We start from the raw sequence: 24,437 nt of genomic DNA on the forward strand, positions 1-24,437 counted from the left end.
CTATCTATCTATCTATCTATCTATCTATCTATCTATCTATCTATCTATCTATCTATCTATCTATCTATCTCTCTCTCTGTATATATATATATGTATATATATATAATATATATATATATATAGTGTGATATTGTGGTAAAGTCATGGTGCATAAAAGAAGCAGCATAGGACTGATTATCAATTAAGAAGCCAGGATTCTAGTCCTGATTTTGTCAATAACTGTGACCTTAGAATATTGTATTTGAGTCAAAAAAAAACCAGGTTCAATTTCTGGTTCTATCCCTAAATGATCTGTTTGTCCTTGAGCAAGACAGGCAGCCTATTTGGGGCTCATTTTCTTCATTTATAAACTGAACGGTTTGAGGGAGAAGACCTCTAAGATCCTTCCAGTTCCAAGTCTATGATTATACGGATCTTGGGCAAATCACTTAACATCTCCAACCTCAGTTTTACAATCTGTAAAATGGATGGGGATTGGCCAAAGAAAAATTACTATAACTTGCAACTCTCAAATTCTATGATTCAGGATCCAACGTGAAATATTAAATTGGGTGAGAGCTGAAAAATAGAGGTCCCTGGAAAGGAAAGGAAAAAAGGAAGAAAGGAAATGGTCTTCCCATCTGCCTGGAGAGACTGAGAAATGCCCCACTTGTACAATTCTGTCACATGAAAAGGCACTTTGTTTTTCCCTTGTGCCAACAAAAATGACCTCACCTTTGAAATACTTCGTCATTAGCAGAAGGTGGTGTCAGAACTCTGTTATTAATAGCAATTTCCACAATGTAGTCCTAAATGTAACAAACACAAACAAAATTACTCTTCTCCTAAGCTCCTAGTATTGTGCAAATGGAACTGCTGGGAACCAAGTCGTCTCAGTTAAGGACTGGGAGTCAGGCCTTATTCCACTTTAAGCATCTTCTCATGGATACTAAAGAAATTAAACCATTATCAATCTAACTCCATTTCCTGCCTTAGTAAATGTTATGATTAAATAAGAGTCAAACGATTCAAGTCTCTAAAGAGAATGGAAAGGTAAATATAGACTTCCTGAGGAAATCCTTCTCCAAAGTGCCATATTGTTTTGCATCTCCTGTGACATATTTCTCTCTGGCCTTGTACTACATGATAAATTTGAAAGTTAGCTGAGTTAAGTGGTGTGAAACTTCATGACAGATTCCAGCTGTTAAAAAAAAATTTCCAGGTTAAAAAAAAGACAAGAGAATGGGCTTTATTTCCTCAATTGTGAAATAAGTGGCCTGGATGGGGTATCACATGCCTCCAGTTCCTAGTGGAAGCTGAGGCCTGAGTTTGGGAGTTCTTAGCTGAAGTAGGCCTAAAGCCAATCAGGTGTCCACATTAAGTCTGGCACCAATATGGTAGTGGAGGGCTGCCAGGCTCCAAAAACAGAGTGGGTTAAAGCTTCCCTACCAAGCATTATTGGGATTGGGCCCGTGTGTTTTCAGTCTGTGTGAGACGGCCAGTCTCAAAAAGTAAAATTAAATGAGGGGTTTAGCCTAGATGACTTTGATGTCCCTCCCAGCTTTAGATCTAAGATCCTGGGAAGCTCTAAAATTAATTTCATTACTTCAGTAATGAGTACTATGTGGACTGCATATCTGTTAGACCAGTTAGTTTAACTCAGCTTAGAAGGAGATCATCATCATCAGGTTGGTTTCAGGATGACCAAGTTTTTGGCCATAGCCACTCTACTATTCACCTTCCATTCAGTTAGAGGGGAGTTTTGAGTTGTGTTGGGTAGATGGAGTATGCACACCAATGGAATGATAGTTCTGGAAAGCATGGACATGAAAAAAGTCCAAATTCTAAGTCCTGAAACCCTCCCTCCTTTTCTCTCCCTCCCACCATTTTAGCGACATATAGATAGGAGTACTCTAAAGTCAGCTGCAGCAGTCTAAGGGTTAAACCTGCTTAACCCATTTTTATTAAGAGAATGGCACCAAAAGTATAGTTTGTCCACTTATGGGGATAGCCTACGATCCCTGAAGTGGGGCTAGTTCTAAACCTGTGATAGCTTCAGGTTTTCCATAGCAGTCATGCACTCAGTTTTTTTTTTCCCCTCCCTTGCCCACCCCTCCCCCAATTAATAGCATCCATTCATAGCTACTCACTACTGCAGGATTTGACCTGAGAAATGCTAGGATTTTGTTTCACTTTATTAACTCACAAGTTGTTTTGAAAAGTCCTTATTAAAGTTTGCCCTTGACCAGCAAGGGAAATGCCAGTCTGTAGTTCTCTGAAGCAGCTGGTGAGGTTCTCAGCCAAGTCGTTCAGATGCAGGAAGTCCATGGTGGCAGCTTACTGGGCTCTGCCATGGCATCTCCTTAATCCTTTAAACAGGCTTCCTGGATCTAGGAAATTTAATTCCTGACTCCTTTGACCCAGATGCTGCTGGCCAAAATTTCTTCATTTGCAATCTGCATGTCATTGTCTTCTCTGTCCTCCTTTCTTTCTAAGAGCTGATGTTGCTGTTCACTTTTTCTAAAATAGTCATATTAATGTGTTCAAAAATCCACTGCTGAGTCTCCGAGAGAGGGTCACATCTGTTCATGAAAATCTTTTTCTCTGATGGGTTGCAATCAATGCAGCTGTTGCTCACTGGATGAAATAAAGTTTTGTCCTGGAGAGACAAGAAAGAAAAAAGAGACTGAAGTAAGTAATGACAAGTACCTAGGACATATTCTGGGATTCTTTCCTCAAGTAGGATTAGAGAACACAATCAGACAGATTTTGTTTCCTTTCTGTATCTTAGTTTTCAGAATATGACTAGTGTTAAAATAAGAGACAAACCATAAAGCTGAAGGCCTGGGTTTGTAAAAGGGTTTCCTTTCAGGGCACTGTGTCATTGTTTAGAACTTCTCAGAAGGACCATAGATATGGAACTCGAAGAGACCTTAGACTAGAGGTCATGAAAAAAAAAAAAAGAGGCGCAGAAATTAAGTGGCAGAGCTGAGATTTACATTTTGGTTCAGGGACTCCAAATCTAGCACCCTTGCTACCATACTGTCTCAACTCTTGGGAGTCATGAGGAAGGTTCCATAGTTAATCCACAGTGAGAGGATACACCATTTGTTTCCCTGACAAGATACAACAAGCTTTTTTATACACACTGAGGCTTTGAAGCTGAAGGTTTAGTAGTTCTTCTTGGAAGGTGAATTCTGAGATAAGGGCAGATCTGACAGATGTAAGCTCCTTGAGTGAAAGTCTAATTAGGGAGCAAATCTTGAGTTGGCTCTAATTGTCTTCTTTTTAAAATTTTATTGTGTAAATAGGGAAAAGGAAGTAGGTATTGAAAGGAAAAGACTTCACCTTGATTAAATGAGATAATAAAGCTTATTCTAAATCTTAAAACCCTAGGTGTAAATGTCAGCTGTTAGAGATCTGGCCGAAATATGACTTTTCTGTGGTACCAGAGCTAGTGAGGGAGAATGTGGCAGAGTGAAGAGAGGTCTGACTTTTCAGTCAGGAAGACAAGGTTTTAAGTAACCCCTCTGACATATACTGGCTGTGTGACTCTGGGCAGCTCCCTAAGACTATAAGTTATGGAAGATCTGTATCCAATGAGGGTCTTACCCTTCCAGATTGATTTGTTTATGAAGGCAAATTAGGCCATTTTTTGCCTCCATTCTTACCGAATGGATATTGCCTGAGACAAACTGAGACCTGGGAAAGACCTGGCTTAGAAAGGCCAAGTCTCCTACTCTATCAGGGATATCGCCAATCATCTTGACCTATGTCTTGCCACTGGACCCCAATGACTCTGTACAGCTCTGCCTCACTCAAATCCAATTCATTTGCAAGTTGAGACATCGTTCTCCTGAAGTCATTGGCCCTCTTTGAAAACGAAGGACAAACAACAAAAATCCAATGAGAGACTTCAGTTCTAGAGGCTCCCAACACCTAACAAGTTGTAGGTCTGGGCCAAAAAACAAAACAACTGTACTTGTACTAAAAAGTGCTGACATAATGAAAACCAAACCAGTGATTAACCTCAAGCATGGGATATTTAAAAATAAATAGTTTATGTCTTTAGCACTTTACAAGAAGAAAGAAAGGAAATGAGCATTTATTAAGTGCCTACCCATGTGTCAGGCACTGTGCTAAGTACTTTATAGATATTAGCTCTTTTGATCTTCACAACAACCCTGGGAGCAGCTGCTAGTAAGAGCTCCATTTTATAGTTGAGGAAACTGAGGTTAAATGAATTGTCCAGGGTCACACAGCTGGTATCTGAGGTCACATTTGAATTCAGGTCCAATGCTCTATCCACTTTGCCACCAGATTGGTATTTGTAAGGTACAAAGTACTTTCCTCAAGCCTAACCCTAGAGCAGTGATGTCAAACTCCTGTAGAAATGGGGCCCACTAAACCACAGGTAAGGATCCCTGCAGGCTGCATAGTGACTTAGAAAACCGCATGTTTACATTATCTATATTCTATTGTGTTTTTTTAAATTTTGTTTAATATTACCCAATTACATTATAGTCTGGTTTGGGCTGCATGCTGGTCACAGGCTCCTGTGTTTGACACCTCTGCCCTAGAGTATTATTATCTCCCTTTTACAGGTGAAGAAACTGAGGCTTAGGGAGGAGATTCCAGGACTTTTGCACACTTTAGTCTAATGCTTTTCCCCCTACGTTACCAGGCCTATTTTCTTTCATTGTGTGGAGGGGTGTGTGTGTGTGTGTGTGTGTGTGTTAGAAATATTGGCTATTTTCCTTTGACCGTAGAACACGACCTTGGCCCTGCCCCCCCTTCTCTGGGATGGAGAACTTTTCAGGTACTCTATGTAAACATTTCCAGGTGATTCTCCATTTTCAAGAATCTGTTTGTCAACATGTGATAGCACCCCATCTTCCAGATTTTTATATGCTCAGTGTATGAAGGAAATGAGGAACAACCAAGAGCTTAAGGGAGGGGAAAAGACTGCCTTTCCTTGGCTTCCACAGCTAGGTTAAATGTGTAGAGTTTTGCAAAATACAGAGGCATTTTATTCTACCCTACTCTATTTAAAGGCAAATGGAGCCAGGGTTTCCTGGGTTGTTTCATTATGGGGTGCAAAGCTCCTAACACCTAATTCTGGTCTGACCAAGATTTTCTGACTTTTCTCTTTACCTTTTCCCCTTCTCCTAACTGTATATGGTATAAAGGAACACTGAAGAATGCCATCTATCATCAGAGGGAAGAGAAGGAAATGGGATGATTTAAAGAAGGAGAAAAAGAATATGGCCTATATCCACATTAGGGGTCCTCTTCTATGAGATCACAGATCCCTTCAACATAACCAGGTAAGTCCTTGGGTAGTGGTTCCATGCACCTGTTTTTTCCTTCTGATCCAGACTGGAGTTCCAATGTGATTTTCTTTTCTCTACAACTTGAGCCATAGGATATATAAGGTATCTTCTATGATTTTGAGTTGGAAGGGACCTTGGAGGTTTTTGCAACATGTGCCTCTGATAAATGCCTCATTTCTAAGATCTTAAATTTATAAGAATAAAAGCCATTCCCCAAATGATAAGTAAGCTAAAGTATGATCAGGTAGTTCTCAAGAGAAGAAACTCAGGCTACCTATAGTCATATATTTAAAAAGAAAAAAGCTCCAAATCACTAATAATTGGAGAGATGCAAGTTAAAGCAATTCTGAGGTTCTACTACTCATCAGATTGGCAAAGATGGTTAATGTTGGAGAGGCTATGGGAAAACAGACATATTGGTGGACCACTGAATGGATATAACCATTCTGGAAAGCAATTTGGAATTATACAGAAAAATAGGGCATGCCTCTTGGCCCAGTTATATCACAGCTGGGCCTATGCACACTAAAGAAAAGGTCCGATATGTATAAAAGTTTTCATAGCATCTCTTTTTTGTGGTGGCTGACCCCCCCCCCCCCCCGTAAACTAAGGGATTACCTATCAATTGGAGAATTGTGAAAACAAATTGTTGGTATACAAATATGATAGAATGTTACTATCCTGTAAGAAATGAGGAAATAGATGATATCAAAGAGACATGGGAAGACATGTGAAATTATATGTGAAGTCAGTAGACTTATATGAGCAATTTATACAATAATAACACTGTAAAGACAAATGACTTTGAAAGTTGTAAGAACTATGATGAACAAAATGTTCATCTGTGATTCCATAGGACTGACAGAGAGGTGATGGATTTTGTTTTGTTTTACTATCTGGATTTGTTTTTCTTTTTTTTCCAGTGGGGTGGATGGAGGGTGGGAGAAAGAGAAATAGATTTCTGTTAACTAAAAAATGAGGTAATTTTCATCAATTACTCTCATTTTACAGCTGAGGAAACAGAGGCCCAGTGACTTAGAAGCAGAGCTAAATCTTGTGTGAGACTTCAAGTTCAGTCTTTTCCTCAGTTATTAGGGTCCTAATAATTTAGCATTTTAGACTAGGAAAGATTAATGACAGTTTAAAATTTACCGTTCCTTCTCCTATCCATTCTGTACCTCCTTGAGAGAGATTGGATTCTTATTTGCACAGCTTCTAATAAACACTGAAAATAAAATGAGAATGAGGGAAAGCTGCATTGAGGCACCCACATGGCAATACATGGGTTTGAATCCTACCTCAGACACTCAATAGCTGTGTGATCTTAGGCACATAACCTCTCTCACCATTTGTTTTCTCATCTGTAAAATGGGGATCATAAGAGTGTCTACCTCACAGGATTATTTTGAAACACTTTTTTTTCTTTGAAAAAATTTCTTGAAACACTTAACTCTTTGGGGTTAAGTGACTTGCCCAGGGTCACACAGCTAGTAAGTGTCAAGTGTTTGGTCTGAGGCTGGATTTGAACTCAGGTCCTCTTGACTTCAGGGCCAGTGCTCTGTCTACTGCACCACCTAGCTGCCCTTTACAGGATTACTTTGAAGACTGTTTGAGATCGCTTAGGTAAAAACACTTTGCAAACCTTGTAGCACTCTTTGAACACTAGCGAATTTTATTATTACATTACATCTCTAAGTTCTCATCTACCTCCTGTCCCTTCCCAGGGACATGTTCTGAGAATCACGCCTTATGTTCTTAGTAAAGATAACAATAAATATCCAAGTTCAGACCTCAGTTTCCTCTGCTGTAAAATAATGGGGTTGGATTGGATGATCTCTAGGGTTTATTACAGTTCCAACCTTCCCTGATTCTATGAAGATTTTACCCAAAGAGACAGAGTGACAAAAACAAATGACAGCGTGTCAAATTAAAGATTGCCAGGCACGCGGAGTACGTAAGGAGAGGGATGACGGCAGCCCTCATTACAGAGTCAGCTCTTCATTCTCATCATCTGAGCACATGGCTGAGTCTCTCGGGCAATGACCAAGGACCGGCATCATTAGCCTTCACCAAGACATTTTTCACTTCTGACCTTGAGGTTTGCAAAACTACAATCTTTATATTTCTATACAGATGATTTTTTTGATTACCAAGTGTCTTGACTCCAGGCCGTACCCTTCTGGGATTAAATCAGGGGATCAAGTAATTGTCCTTTGAATAGGGCCTCTGCTTATATGCCATTCTTCTCACCTCCATGTCTTTACACACATTTGTCATGAAGGTGATGCCTATCGCTGATGAGGCTGTATATAGTTTTTTTTCCCCCTTTTGGAATAGGCTTCTGAACACTCTGACAAGTTTGCTATCCCATAACAGAGGGAGAAAGGAGACATTATTTCTATGCCTTAAAGTAAGCTGATCTGTGATCAGTCCTCTGGGAATCTATCTGAACCCACTGTTCAAAAGACAACATATTAAACTGACTTTTCCTTCTGAAATAGCAAAAGAATTCTCTCCCACTCCCCCTTCCCCTCCAACAAAATTGGCTGCCATGTGACTAAGCCAGAGCTCTGGGAATAGAGAATCCAAAAGCCTTAGATATTTGGCTAGGACTACCTCTTTTCCCTTATAAATCACATAATGATTCATCAAACTCTTAACCTTGACTCCAGGTGCCAGCCAATCAGAATATGGAGGGACAGATGTGGCTTGGATAGTAATTTTTCAAGTAATTCCTTCCCATTCAAAGTGGAGGTCCCTTGAGTCAAGAGGACAAGCCTAGAGTATTATTTGTATTACCTTTTCTGTGACATTCCCAGGTAGTATATTTCTGAAAAGATAAGCCCTTCTACAGAGCCAGATCAATTTCCTTAGCCATAAAATGAGACAGTTGGACCAAGTTACCTCTAAGGACACTTCCAGCTCTAATTCTATGATCCTATAGAATGCACATTTAAATGAGGCAGCTAAAGGATGGAGTCAAGATGGCAGAGTCAAAGGAAGCATTAAAGCCTAGCTCCCAACCATATCTCTTTCACATAACAAAAATACACCAGACTGAATTCTGATTAGAAAAGCCAAAGAGCAAGTCACAGTGAGTCAATTTTTTTTCTTCCAGACTACAGTAGCTTTGGGAGACAGAGATCTACAGACTATTCAAAGGATTGAAAGGGGGCCAAGACTAGAGTAGAAAGGGAACCCAGAAGTTCCCTAAAAGAGCACAGTGATGGGCACTATTGGGCAGCTCTGTTACGCACTATTTAATCCCAGTCACAGAGCCAAGGTGGAGAGGAGCAGCACCAAATGTGAGTCCTAGCTGTGGAAATCTAATCTTAGGAGCAGAGGAGGCACTCAGTTCAAGCCCCCAGGCCAGTGTGGAAAACTACAGTGTAATAATCAAGGCAGGAGTTCCAGACCAAAGAGGGTCCTACAGTTCAGTTGCTTTGAACTCCCAAATAGGGATAATCTGATAGATACACACCTGGGTCAGGAATTTGCAGATCTCACTTGGGGAGCACTGAAAGCAGCAGAAGGACATAAGAGGACAGAATATTGTCCTCAGAAGCACAGAGAAGTCCACCAAAGTCAAAGAATAGGCTAGAGGAATGAGCAAACAAAAAAGGAATCTCACCATAAAGATCTATTGTGGTGACAATGAAGTTAAAGACACAAAGCCTCAAATTAAAATACAGCTTGGAAATAAGTCCAAGAAGAACTTCTAGAGTAGTTAGAGCAAGAGTTAAAAATGATTAAAAAAAAAAGCAAATGAGAGCAGTAGAGGAGAAAATGGGGAAAGAAGTGAGAGCTAGGGAGGAAAGACATGGAAGGGGGCAGCTAGGTGGTACAGTGGATAGAGGACCAGCCTTGGAGTCAGGAGGATCTGAGTTCAAATTCAGCCTCAGACACATGACACTCACTAGCTGTGTGACTCTGGGCAAGTCACTTAATCCCAATTGCCCCCACACACACACAAAGATATGGAAACAGAATATCTTGGAAAGAGAGATACAAAACCTTCAGAAAATAACTATTTGAAAATTTGATTTGACCAAATAAAAGCTAATAATAAAACAAAGTCAAAAGACTGAAAAAAAGAAGGAAGTTAAAAGTATCTTGTAGGAAAAACAAGTGACCTGGAAAACAGAGGAGAGATAATTTAAAAATCACTGGACTACCCAAAAGTCTTGAACAAAAAAGAACCTAGACATAATATTTCTAGAAATCACTGAAGAAAACTGACAATGTATCTTAGAACCAGAGGGAAAAGTAGAAATTGAAAGAATCTACTGGTCACTGCCTGAAAAAACCCTAAAATGGAAACTCCTGGAATTATAGCCAAAATTCAGAGCTCCTAAGACAAAATACTACAAGCAGTCAGAAAAAAAAAAGAGTTCTAGTACAGAGGAGCTACAATCATGATCACACAAGATTTGACAGCCACCACAGTTAAGGAAGCAGAGAGCTTAGAATGATATTTCATAAGGCAAAGGCTCTAAGTTTACAACCTAGAATAATTTATTCAGGAAAACTGAGTATAATCCTATAAGGGACAAAATGGATTTTTAACAAAATAGAAGACTTCCAAGGATTCCTAATGAAAAGACCAGAGGTGACAAAAATCAAGAGACACCTAAAAAGGTAAACAGGAACAAGCAATAATAAATGATTGAACAAAGTTAACTGTTTACATGCTTATATAGGGAGATAATATATTTAGTCCTTTAGAACACTGCTATGATTAGGGGGCCAAGAGGGAATCTAATTAGACAGAAGGTCTGGGAGTGATTTTGTTATGTTTTAATAATCTTAAAGGAAGAATGGACAGGGTATGGAAAAGGAATGCCCTGAGAGTAAGAGTGAGGAAGAATGAGAAAAATTCTCCCACAAAAATGTGATGTGCAATTATACAACAAAGATGGGTAGTAAAAGGGGAATACAATACTTGACTCTTACTCTTACCTGAACTAGCCAAAGGAGGGAAGAATACACATATACATAGTTGGGTACAGAAGTACATTTTACCCAAGAGGGAAAGGAGTTAACTTAAAGATGGGAGGAGGAAAAAGAGAAGGAAAACTATAAGTGAATAGGATGGAGGAAAATACACAATTAATAATTATAATGGAAAGTGAATGGGATGAATTCACCTATAAAATAGAAGATTATAGCAGAATGGATTCAATATGCTGTTTGCTTTAAAAAACACACTTAAAACAGAAAAATACACAGAGTTAAATAAAGGGCTGGAGTAAAATCAATTATACTTCAGCTGAAGTAAAAAAAAGTCAGGAGTAGCAATCATGATCTTAGGCGAAACAGCAGAAAGAAACTTAATGAAAAGAGATTTAGGGAAACTGCAGGGAAAACTACATTTTATTAAAACATATCATAGACAATTAATGTCAATACTAAACTTACCTGCATCTAAAATGATATAGCATCTAAATTCTTACAGGAAGAGTTAAGTGAGTTACAGAAAGAAACAAGCAACAAAACTCTAATAATGAGGGACCTTTATTTACCCCTCTCAGACCTAGATCAACCTAATAAAAAATAAAACAGAATGAAACACCTGAAGAGAATTTTAGAAAAGTTAGATATGATAGACATCTGGAGAATGCTAAATGGGAACAGAAATGAATGTATCTATATTCCTCAGCTGTGCATGGCATTTTCACAAAAATGGACCTTATACTAGGGCATAAAATTTCACAAAAGCAGAAAAACAAAAATATTAAATGTATTTTTCCAATAAAAATTACATTTAATAAAGGACTTTTGACTAAAAGGCCAAAGACTAAAAATTAATTGGAAACTAAATCTTAAAGAATGGATGAGTCAAAGGAAAAAAAATCATAGAAATAATAATTTCATTAAAGATAATGAAAACAAGACACAAGATACCAAAATTTGGGGGATACAGCTCAAGCTTTAGTACATACAGAAAAATTTATCTCTAAATGCTTTTACCAGAGTCAAAGAAAAGGTAAACAAATTGGGCATGCTACCAAAAAAAAGAAACTAGAATAAACAACAAATTAAAACCCCTCAATTAAACATCAAAATAGAAATCCTGATTAACAAAACTGAAAGCAAAAAAGAAAAAAAATCCCAGTAAGATAAGCCATTAGCTAACTTGATGGAAAAAAGAAAACCAAATTATCAGAGTAAAAAATTTTAAAAAATAAGTTCACAACTATTGAAAAAGAAATAAGAGTAATTATTAGAAAGTATTTTGCCCAACTATATGCAAGTAACTGAAAATCTAAATGAAATAGATGAACATTTATAAAGATATAAATTGTCTGGATTAACAGAACAGGAAATAATTCGGTCTTAGAAAAATTGAACAAGCCATCAAATGAACTTACATTCTTTGCAACCTCTTCCGCTCCAATCCCCCTCCCCCAGAAAACCCAAACAAACCCAGGACTAGATGTATTTAAAAGTAAAGTCTACCAAACATTTAAAGAACAACTAATTCCAATGCTACATCAACTTTAGGGAAAAAAAATAGGTAAAAAAGAGGTTCTACCAAATTCCTTCTATGACACAAATAAAGTCTTGATACCTAAACCAAGGAGAGTCAAAACAGAGAAAGAAAATTATAGAGCACTATCCCTAATGAACATTGCTGTTAAATTTTTAAATATTAGCAAAGATACTACAACAATATATCACAAAGATCATATACAATGACCAGGCTTGATTTATATCAGAATGCATGGTATAGAAAAACTATAAACTTAATGGACCATATGAGTAACAAAAACAAAAAATATGATTATTTCAATAGATACAAAGAAAGTTTTTGACAAAATACAACACCCATTCTTGTTTAAAAAAAACATTAGAAAGCATGGTAATAAACAGAACTTTCCTTGAAATGATAAGTAGTATCTAATATCAAGAGCCAGCATTATCTATAGTGTGGATGAGCTAGCAACCATTCAATAAGATGGTAAAGCAAGGTAACGCAAGGCTGTCAATTATCACCATTACTATTTAATATTATATGAGATATGCTAGCTATAGACATAAGAAAAATGAAATTGAAGGAATAAGCATGGGCAAGAAGGACACAAATCTATCACTTTTTGCAGATCACAGGATGATTTACTTAGAGAACCCAGAACATTAACTAAAAAAAAAAAAAAAAACCCAAAAAAACTAAATGAAAACATTAACAAAGTCAGCAAAATTGCAGGGTAAAATATAACCACAAAAATCATCAGCATTTCTATATATATTACTAACAAAAATCTAGCAGGGACAGAAAGAGAAATTCCATCTTAAATAACTACAGGCATCATAAATACCTACCAAGACACACATACAGGAACTATAGGTGCACAATTACAAAATTGGCCTTGAACCTAGACTGCTACTTGCTTCCTATGGGACACTATGTAAATCATTTAACCTTCTTGAATAGTCTACTACTCATCTGTAAAATGAGAGGGTTGGCTTCCCTGATCTCTAAGGTCTAGATCATCTGATTATAAGCATTTAAATCTGACGCAGACCCTCATTTTACAGATGTGAAACTAAGGCCCAATGAGGTTAAGTGGCGTGGTTAATGTCACACAAGTAGTATGGGTGTAGAGCTACCCATACTACTGTAGGTAGATATAAAACTATAACCCCCTTTGCTATGATTCTTAAGGCCTTTTCTATTTGGCTAACCATGAAATTCAGAAAGACTTTTTCTTTAAGTAAGCAGTAAAAAGTACCTTGGAGGGATAGCAACTTAATTCAGCATGATTGGCTGTTAAGTGTAGTGGGTAAAAAGGTAATCTGGTAGACTAACTCCAACTCATGCAAAACAAACTGGTGGTAGCATGTTTGATTAGAAAATGAGGTAGTCCAGTCATGCCAGTTCTATGTAATACTTTTCCTATGTACTTCATAAAGCATTATGTAATTTCCCCTCCTTCTATTTTTGGTCCTGACCTGTGATTTCTTTGGTGTAGAGCAGAGCTTGGCCAACTATAACTGTGACCCAAGGGCCAAATTGTTTGGGGGCTAAATTTTTTGTTTACATTTTTAAAATACAATAAAACTTTATTTAAAAATTAAAAAAGTAATTATTAGCTCATGGGCTGTACAAAACCAGGCAGCTACGGATCATTTTGTCCGCTGGCAACTTCCTCCTTTAATGCTTTTCAAGAACTCATTTATTAAAAAACAACAACAAAAAAAACCAAAACAAACAAACAAAAAAAAGATCTTATTTATTACTTACAGTCTAAGTAAGTTAACCCCATCGTAGGGAAGTGGAGTGTGGAGGGGGTGCCCAGAGAGGATAAGGAACTTGTAGATAGTCACATAGCTAGCATGTGTCAGAAACAGGACTTGAACCCTGATTATAAGCCTGGTGTTTTTGCTCTTGGACTGCTCCTGTTACGCCTCCACAAATATAGAGCTGTTACTGAAAGTCTGAGACAGGAATCACTTCTTCTCAGATGAGATGGGAGGAAACCTTAGTTCCATATCTACGTCCATCTTGACTGATGCGCTCTCTCACGTGTGCACCTATCATGCTGTATCTCCACATAATTGGACCATCCATCCATTTTTAACTGTTTGTCCACATTTAGACCAGACAGTAAGTCTGTGGTGCAGAACCATGGCCCCTCTGGGTGTTCAATAAAAGGCAATTGAATTATACTGTCTTCTTCATAGCATGCTTTACTTATTCTTGGTGCTCAATCAATACTAAATAAGAAAGATTTAAAGCAATGGTAGTGTGGTGATATGTCTGGCATCTTTATGGTTGTTAGTGTTTCGAGCAGGCCAGTGAGAGGTTCTTCAGAGCAGTATTGTACATGCCTTTATGTGACTGAGAAGTCACCATGATCACTAGGAAAAACACCGTGTCAGAGGTTTAAAGGTCAGATATGGGGAAATGCCAAATATTCCATCCACTCAACTTTGACTGTTATATTGCTGCCAAATCATTCCATCATTTAAGATCTTATCAATTCTTCTGGTTTGATGCTATTTTTGAGATCTTCCTAGCGAAATAATCTTGGAAAGACATTTAATAATATGAAACATCATTCTAACCTTTTCCCCCTTGATCTTTGTGGCTATACCCTTGCAATAGGCTCTTGGGGAGATAGGGGTATTTTAAATATTAGAATGACAACCTCCCTGGCATGTGCTGGCTCATTAAAGGAAACTTGTAAATGGAAATTGGCAAAAACGTTGAAACTGCTTGACTCTGGCTCTTTGGTTTAATCAGATCTCTAACTAGGGCAGGGAAATTGGGGCTTTGTCTAAGGTCAACAAAATTTAGGAGGTGCTGACAACTCTTACAATTACTTTAATAGCACAGAAACAATTGAGATGAACAATTTGTTAGGAAGCTATTGGATGATTTATTTCTTCTCTCTAATCCTCCGCATGGTCATAGATGAGCTAAGCTCCTTCTGGGCAGTCTTTCTTCCCAGCCTCAGTGTCTTCCATGGATGGTCTTTCCAGCAGGCATTTGCAGCATCCTGTCTCTCTCCCATGGGGCCTTGTGTTCCAGGTCTCTCTCTTCTCCACAAGTGAATTTGTTTTCAAAATTGCTTTGAGGTTCTGTTTCATACTACTTGCTTTGAGGATATTTTATTTAGTTTACCCTAGAAGCTTAAAAAAATTCTAGTTATAGCTCTGGGTCCCATCAACAAATCATCAATACTATGATTAAGGCGTTTTGGTATCCAAGGGAAATCCAACTAGGTGGACTCCAAGCCTTAGCTCTAGGATCCCTATTATCTCTAGGGAGCTCAGCATGCATAGGTAAAGGTTGTTTGCAAGGGGAAATTAAAAAAAAAGATTCCTAATCTTTTTCAGTGACTAAATTCGGTGTTCCTGAACCTGTGGATCAATTAAGGAAAGAAGAAAGAAAAGAGGTGGTGACTGGTTGAAGTCTTGTCATCATAAAAAATCACGGTTGGTAAACTCTGTTTTTTCAACTCAACAAAAACTGTTTTTTTTCTGTTTTCTTTTTTTTTTTTTAGTAACTTTCTATTATGCTAAAGATCATAGATTTAGAGCAGAGAGAAACCTTAGTGGTTATCTTGTCCTGCCTTTTCATTTTACAGATGAGTAAACCAGGTCGTTGTCTAAGGTTAGGTGACTTGGCCAAGGTCACACAGCTCGTAAGTAGCAGTCAAGTATTCAACTCCAAATCCAAGCTGTCTCTCCTCAAAATAAAGGAAGTCATAGATCAAGAGCTGGAAGAGACCTTAGAGGTCATCTAATCTAGACCCCTCACTTTAAAACTGAAAAACTGAGGACTAAGGAAGTCTATTGGCTTGTACGAGGTCACACTGGTTGTAAAATTTCAGAGATGAGGCTTGAACCTAGGCCCTCTGATCCCAGAGGCAGTATTCCTTCCACTTTACTATGCTGCCTCCTATCAAAATATACCAAAGGGAGTTCCTGAGGTGGGTAAATTTAGATAGTCTAGAGGGAGGTGTCACGCCCTCGAGTCGACAAAACTCCTTGGTGCCACAGAGCCAGATTAAAGTGTTAATTGGGAAATGTTAAAATAAAAATACAATACAATGTAGATAACGTTGATTTCTGGTTTTCTAAGTCAATATGCAACGGACAGGGATCCATTTCTATTTGAGTTTGACAGGAAGGGCTTCTGTACAGTCCTATACAAAGAATGTTTTTTACATCTTTTAATGTAAGGGGATACTTTAAAAAATATAATTAACATTCTTAGTTCAAGGGCTATGCAAAATTAGGTGGGGCCCCTGGGCTCTAGTTTGCTGATACTGGTCCAGAATAAGTTAGCTGAAGCTGGGATATTTTACAATTTTTTCATCACTTTCTATGTGAATATTATTATTATTATTCTCCCCAACATACTCATATTAATTATATCAATATGCCATTGTGTAATATTATATATTAACAAAATTATCTAGTAATATTAGTATTAATAATAATACATGCCTATGTCAAATAACTTTGGTTTAAAACTGGGCTTTACCATATACTACCTATGTGACCTTTGGCATTTTATCTCAACTCTTTAGGTCTCATTTTCCTTATGGGTAAAATGAGAAAGTTGGCATTGATAGCTTCCAAGATCTCTTTGAAACCTTCAAGATTCCAGTTTGAAACCTACATTCTATGATCCTACCTTTCTGATTGCCTTAGAAATAATACTCTTTTTAAATGTGAGTATTTCAATAATGTAACCCTTGGATGATGACTAATAGGTCAATACTTAATCTCTAAGAAAAGTTCTAAGACAAGAACTTCAGCAAAACTATTTCTTTTGGTTCTATTTCATGTATTCCTGGAGATCCCAGAAGGACCCAAAAAAAAGAAAGATTTTTTTAGTGTTTGCATTATTTTCTGATGCTTGTTTTTAATACTTAAAAAAAAATTCCCCACTAAAACAACAACAAAAAAAGAGAAAATAGCATGCTTCAATCTGTATTCAGGCTCCATGGTTCTTTCTCTGGATGTGGATAGCATGAGGAAAGATTTTTAAGTGTGAATCCCAGAAGACAGCTTTAACTGCCAGGAGGACTCTTCATGCCCACATATTTGTTTGTCTCATCTATTTCTAAGTGTCTGTAAGCTCCTCCATGAAATTATAGCTTTTTCTTGGCCTAACGGTAAAGCATGGGCACACTGTCATTCATGATATAAGTGGACATTAATGGTATTGCTAAGAAGTGGTCTTTTTCCTGGGGTCCAGCACAAGGTATCCTGCTCACAACATTAGTTACTACTCAGGTGCTTTGCTGATGTACTAGCAAAGTTAGTGCATTACTCTTTTTAAAAATGCCACCTAATTCCCACTACCCAGGTTACAGAAAGTCAAATTGCAAATGCATTTGACACATCCAGTCACTAACTACTATACAATTCACCTGAAAAACTTGCCCTATTTTTGCAGTGCTCTGAAGCTATTTTTCCCAGTACAAGGGACTGGATGTCTTTTCTTTCATTATCTCTTTTCAGTTGCCTTATTACGTGGGTATATAGAATATACAAATATGATGGTACTTTTGCAGGCATATGTATTCACCAGGCAAGATCTTAGGAGAAAGCGGGGTTGATGCGCAAAAAACTCTCTACCTTTACTGCTCACCGCTCTGAGGTGAAGTTTGCTCCTCTACAGAATGAGGGGGTGACTATCTGGTTTTTGAGGTCCCTTCAAGTCTGTGATCTTATTTCAGGGGAAGACTAGGGCTTAGGCACAAGTGGAGGCCCTATGAGCAATGCTGGAGGACTTAGGTGTCTCTTCTTCCTTGATGGGGACAGCTTTTTTTAAACTCAAGGGAATTAGCCCTGGTTTTAGCTGCTGTTTAGACATGTGGCTGGAGCATTCTCCTAGCAACTTGGAAAAAATAGAGAATGTTGGAGCAAACCTTAGGTGAGCTCTTTATTTTCCCCCTGTCTTTAAATGGGAAGGTTTTCTATTAGCAACTTCCTGTCTGTGAAGGAAATAATTGAGACAAAATCTAGAGTCAAAGTGGTAGCTCTCATATGCCCAAGAGAAGAGATAGTCTGAATTCAAGGCTTAAGAATAATAATAAAGTTAAAAAACAAAATATGCTTCAAGGGAGTCCAGAACTAAATTAATAAAAGTTTTACTATTATTTTAACTCAGTGAAAATGCTTTTTAAAAATCAATTTCATCACTTTTTTATTTTACTGTTAACTCAATGAAGCATTGTTTTTCATTTGTTTTGAATTTGCTGTTTTTCAGAGTGTTTAAAAATTACCTTAATTTTCTCAGTCCCTAAGGAAAGCTTTTTTCTCAGTTAAGTTCTAGCTGCAAATTTGCAAAGGATCCAGTTTATGCATTTAGGCTGGACTACCATCAAGGAAAAGGATGATCAGAAAAGGAGGTGGCTTAGTGTCAGACTGAGATTGAGGGAAGATAGATAGCTTTAACAGGTACCATTGATGTTAAAAGACCTAGAGAAAGGCCTCCAACACATTAGAGGGTTTGTAGGAGGACTTGGACAAGAACCATGTGCAATGAGGTGTAGATTTTTTGTGGTCTGCACTGCAGGAGAGGTTCTGTCAGTGACTTCACAGATCTACTCAAATGTTGCAATATAAGACCGTAGTCTACATGTGTCATAATTAGCTTTGAAGACAGCATCTTAGCTGAAGACTAACTGTGGTCTCGTAAATGGAATGGCTGAAAATTTTTTTGCTTTTCCCTGCAGGGGAAAGTCCTACAGATCATAGCATCTCACAATGGATGGTGGGCAAAGTATTGGGGCTCCATAGCTGAAGACCAGCTAGAGTGGAGATATTGTGTGTGAAGAGTAGTAGAGATGCAATTCCTGGGTGGGAGCAGTGGAGAAGGATGGCATTTTTGGAGCATCAGAGACATGATGCATGTCAAAGAGAAGGCCCAGAAGAGATGATGACATCATTAGAAGGCAGCAACAACATCAAAACAATGAATTGCCTTTCCCTGTGTGTGCTTGGGATGCATGTATTTCCTATATGTGTGCCCCTCTGTTTGGGTGTCCTGGCCACACGTGTATCCTCCAAACATCATCTAGGTTCATGTGGGAAATGTTTTGTTGTAATTTTTTAAATATGGAATTTCATTAAAAGACCTTTGTCTTTAACTAAAACTCTTTTGGCAGACTATTGGAAATGAACATACTTGTGAAGGCTCATAGGCTATGGTTTGTAGAGGATTCTGACCCACCAAGTGTCTTGAATCTAGAGAAGTTCTCTGGAGGACCACTGGGGAGGGTGGACCTGGGTGCTACATTATGTATGTATTCCATGTATGTGTTTGCTAGGCAACACAATATCTGAATGATATAGTTTCCATTTGGCAAGAATGTCAGAGAGAACTGACATCAACAAAAACAATTATTAAAATCCTATACCCTCTTATTTTATAAAATCCTTTCTATAATCTATTCTTGCAAAAACATTTTAAACTAATCTCTAACACATGCTGCAAGAATTTAAGTTTAATATTGTTTTTCTAAATTAAATTGATTCATTGCACCCCTGAATGTGACATTCAGATACTATTAAGGGACTGCTAGGTATGCTCTTCAATGGGATTAAACCTGATGTGATTAAAATGTGGCATCAATGTGACTAACACATATAATGTTAGCAATAGTAATAATCAATCTCCAAACTATATGGGATGAAAAGCTTTAAAAATATCTAGACCTAGGGGAAGAAATCAAAGTCATGTGGGAACAAAAAAGATATATGTTGTCTCTGCTGTCTTGTCTGCTACTGGATTTGTCCCTAAGGTACTTTCAGTGTATACACAAGATGAGCTTATATCTCCAAACTCTTATCTAGTTACAAACAAAACAAAACAACAAACCTCCAATCATTTTATCTACCTGTACAATAAATTATGAAACTCTGCTGACTGGGTCCATTACAAATTTGTCATGTAACCTCAACTGGGCCCTCACTGCTACAAAGGCAATCCTTTTTACACTTCCCCTAATTAACTCATTTTGTGCTCTCCCCAGTGGTCCTTCCAAACCTTTCATTCTTCCTCAGATCTCCCCTAGATCCCCTTCTCCACCCTTTCAGCTGAGAACCTTGTATCATATTTTACTGAAAAAATAAATGAGGCTATCCACCAAGAGCTCCTTATTCTTTCCTCACCTCACATTACCCTGATGCCTTCTGCCAATATTTCTTCTTTTACCCCTGTCTCTTATGAGGAGGTGGCCCTTCTCCTTGCTTAGGCAAATGCCTCTACTTGCACAACTAATCCTATTCTATCACGTCTCCTCCAGCACATTGCCCTACTCTCTCACTCATCTTCAATGCCTGTTTATTGGCTGCTTCTCTACTGCCTACAAATATACCAGGTCTCTCCCATCCTCAAAAAACCCTCATTAATCCATCCATCTCCACTATAATCTAGTATTTCTCCTTTTCTTTGTGGTTAAACTCCTTGGGAAGCTTATCTACAATAGGGACCTCTCATTTTCCTTAACTTCCTCTCACTTACTTCTTAAATCTCTACAGTCTGGCTTCTGACTTCATCATTCATCCAAAAGTGCTCTCCTCAAAGTCACTAAAGGTCTTTTAATAGCAAATTTAATGACCTTTTCTCAACCCTTATCCTTTCTGAACTCTCTGCAGAAACTGTTGACCATCCTCTTTTCCTTGATAATATCTTCTTTCTAGGCTTTCATGACAACGATTCTTTCCCATTTCTCCTACCGATATGACTTTTTCTCGATCTACTTCGTCCAGGTCCTGCCCACTAATCATATGGCCTCCTCCTGGGCCCTCTTCTCTTCTCCCTCTATACTCTTTTACTTGGAGATCTCATCAGCTCTCATGGATTTAATTAATATTTCTAGGCTGACGATTCTTAAATGTACTTATTTTGGTTCTAGACTTGTATCTCTAACTGCCTATTGGACATGTTGAACTGGGTATCCTATAGATAGCTTAATATTAGCATTTCCAAAACTGACCGCATTATCTTCTCACCCAAACCCTCCTCTCTTCCAAACTTCCTTATTACTGCTAAGGGTACCGCTATCCTCCCAGTTACCCAGGCTTACTACTTGGGTGTCATCCTTGACTCACCCTAAATATCCAACCTGTTGCCAAGACCTGTCAGATTTTATCTTTGTAACATCTTGTACATACATCCCCTTCTCTCCTCTGAAATGGTCACTACCCTGAAGCAGGCCCTTATCACCTTATGCCTAGAAAATTGCAATAGCCTGCATGCCACAGATCTCTCCCCACTCCAGTCCATCTTCTTTTTAAATGTCAAAGTGATCTTCCTAAAGCCCAGGTCTGACCATGTTCCATACTCTTTCCCTCCCCAAGTCCCAGTCAATAAACTCCAGTGACGTCCTCTACGATCAAATATAAAGTTTCTTGTTTGACATTAGCCCTTTATGACCTTCCCCCAAACCTTTCCAATCTTCTTTTACCTTATACCCCCTTCCCCATGTATTCTGTGACCCAGTGACACCAGTCTCCTTGCTGCTCCAAGAACAAAACTCTTCATCTCCTGACTCTGGGCATTTTCTCTGGCTGTCCCACATGCCTGGAATGCTCTCCCTCCTGGCTTCTTAGACTTCCTGGTTTCCTTCAAAGGACACCTCAAGAGTGAAGGAAGGAGGGAAGGAAGGAAGGAAACAAGCATTTATTCAGTATCCACTATATACGAGGCACTGTGTCAAGCACTTTAGAACATCTAGTTTGATATTCACAACGACCTTGGGAGGCAGGTGCTATTATTATTCCCATCTTATATTTGAGGCAACTGAGGCTGACAAAGTTTAAGTGATTTGCCCAGGGTCCTACAGACTGGATTTGAACTCAGATTTTCCTGATTCCAGGCCAAGCGCTCTGTTCACTACACCACCTAGCTGCCTCTGTAAGCCTATGATTGTGACATACCTTCCGATAGCCCCAATGCTGGTTCCCCTTCATGCCATGACAATCATAGAGGGTGACAGGGCTACTGTGAGAAATAGCATCAAAGCAAAACTTTCGGGTGTGGAGTGGTTCTCCAGGACGCACATCTTCCCGCCATCCAAAGGTGAAGAGCTAGGGAAAAAAATAATACATTTCAGGCTAGTTTGAGTTTTTGGCAAGGATGGGTACTTGGGGAAAATATTACTTTTCTCAGTCCAAAACATCTTCCTTGGTGGTCAGCCCTACAAAGGGTGATTTCAACATTTCTAACATCTCAGGGACTTTGATCAAAGCAGGCAGTAGAAAACATGTTTACACCATTGGCACCAAGGAGAGAGAGAACATATAAATGGACATAGATGTCATGCTAAGGACAAAGTCTTTCAAATCTCCACTTGAACTCACACTCAGATACTGTCCAGTCAGCCTAGTGAAAGTTCTTGTCAATTCAAGAAACATTATTAAGCACATGCCAAGCACTATGCTACCAGGGGACACCAAGATAGAAATCAAATAGTTCCTTACCTCAAGGAGTTTACATTAAATTGGGGGGAAACAAACATGTATGCAGATGAGTAAATATAAAAAATGAAATAAATATAAAATAATTTTTGAGGGGAAGAGTATCAAAAAAAGGAGAATCAGAAAAGCTTTTGTGTCGAGGATAGCACTTGAGGTTATCCTTGAAGGGAGCTAGGGATTCCAAAAGGCTGATGTGAGGAGGAAGGGCATTCCAGACATGAGGACCAGCATTGGCAAAGGCACAGACATAGGAGATTGGATATCAAGGATGGGTAACAACAAGCAGGACAGGTTGGCTGGATTGGAGCATGCCCTATACTGTGGGATAAGTCTGGAAAGATGACTTAGAGCTAGGTTGTGAAGGATCTGACTCTACGTGCCAAACAGAGGAGTTTTTATTTTATCCATAGAGACAATAGGGAGCTACTGTCACTTCCTGAGCAGGGGAATGCGGTGTTCAGACATGTGCTTTAGGATAACAAATTTGGCAGCCTATAGAGAATGGGTTGGAGAGGGGATAGGTGGGATTCTGGGAGACCAATCAGGAGGCGTTGCAATCGTCAAGGAGGGTGGTTATAAGATGAAAATTTGGGCAGCAGTGGTCTGAGCAGAAGGAAGAGAATGAAAATTTAAAAACAAGCTTGATACAGCTTAAAAAAGCAGATACAAGCAGGGAGGAGCAGAAGAGAAGTGCGGGGAAATAAACCTGGGGAGGCAGGCTGTTGTCTCTGGAGATACTAAGCAGAGGCTGGCTAGCCATCTGTCAGGAACATAGCAGAGAGCAGGAATGCAGCATGGGGGGAGAGGCTGAGTCTACGACCTCTAAGAGACCTTTCCAAGTCTAAAGATTCTCTCATTCCGAATGCAGTTAAAAAAATAGGAGAAGAAGAAAAGGAAAGAAAATGAGGAAGGGTTGTCATTGTGCAAGTAAAATGGAAATAAACCTGGGACCAGAGGTAAATAGAAAGCTGGAATGTGGCACCATGGGCTTTGTTTTTTTTTTTTTTTTGGTGGAGAGGTGAGAGACAGCGCACACACACACACACACACACACACACACACTACTCTTAGCACGGTTCTTAATATAGTGCTAGGGACAGTTTTAGGTCCTGCAAAGGAAATGAAAAAGTAGAGAAGCTGGCATGATTCCAGAAGATGACAGCAACAACAACAAAAAATGTTTAAATGGTTGGCCAAATAGTCTGCATGAAGAAAAGCTAAGGAATTGGGGTTAAGTGGCCTGAAGAGAAGAAGAATGGAAGGGTTAGATCTAAAAACAGCTCTGCAGGCAGAAGAAAGGACATTGTCTAGGCGGTTGGGGAGTAGCTATTTGCAGTCTCGGTGAAGACAGGACAAAAAGGGATGCTTGTAGGGTAAAAGCTTTTTTTTTTTAGCTGAGACATTTGAAAGAATTTCCTGAAGGGAGATGGTAGACTCTCTTTTCTGGGACATTTAAAAAAAAAGAAAGTAGAGATAGCTCCATTTCTTGATTAGAATTCTTTCCTTCTAGGAGATAGGAGAAAAGACCCCTCAAGGACCTTGTCAGTTCTAGAATATTATGTTTATCTTAAGTTTTAGGCCCAAGCGTTCTCCATGGGCTTTTGAGCAGAAAATTCACAAGGCTTCATCATATATATTCATATGTACTATATATACACATATAATACATATATGTATATTCTCTACATTTGTTATTATTTTGCTGTCTCTTGGGGGGGGCCCTCTTTACCTTCTCTAACTCTTCTGTGGCAGGCCAATAGAATGTAAGCTCCTCAAGGGCTAATATCAGTATAGAACTTTTGTGTTTGAAAAGACCTTTGGGTATAATATCTCATTTGATTGTTATCCAGTGAGGTGTATGGTATAGGTATTCATTTTACTAATGAACCAACTGAGTCTCTCTGTGCAACATACACCAGATAATATTTGTAATCACTGTTATGCTTATTTTTCAAGTTTAGGTGAAACTGGGTCAATTTATTTTAGTAGGATAAGCCGCAAGTACATTATTGGCTGAGATAGAAAAATGTCTTAGGGTCTAAAAAACATTTCACTTGCTGCTATGTTAGAAGAATTCCCTTTTCCATGGCTCATGTTGCAACGAGTAACTGGTGTTCCTTGATTTATGGTATTCAATCATCACATCTGCTTTAGTTCCATACTGGAAAGTGCATG

The 24,437-nt window shown here is 38.5% G+C and overlaps 1 protein-coding gene across 1 annotated transcript in view; it reads right to left on the reverse strand.

The window, feature by feature from the left end:
- Positions 1–2,470: 2,470 nt before the first annotated feature.
- GALNTL6 (polypeptide N-acetylgalactosaminyltransferase like 6) overlaps positions 2,471–24,437 on the reverse strand; it is a 959,075-nt gene continuing 937,108 nt past the window's right edge. The window contains exons 11-12 of the mRNA XM_027837462.1: positions 21,723–21,872; positions 2,471–2,638 (exon numbers count right to left, since the gene is read on the reverse strand). Of these exons, the coding sequence (XP_027693263.1) occupies positions 2,471–2,638; positions 21,723–21,872 (318 nt within the window). The remainder of the gene's footprint in view (positions 2,639–21,722; positions 21,873–24,437) is intronic.

Source organism: Vombatus ursinus, unplaced genomic scaffold, assembly GCF_900497805.2.
Source record: "Vombatus ursinus unplaced genomic scaffold, bare-nosed wombat genome assembly UNPS02014821.1, whole genome shotgun sequence".
Lineage (NCBI taxonomy): Eukaryota > Metazoa > Chordata > Mammalia > Diprotodontia > Vombatidae > Vombatus > Vombatus ursinus.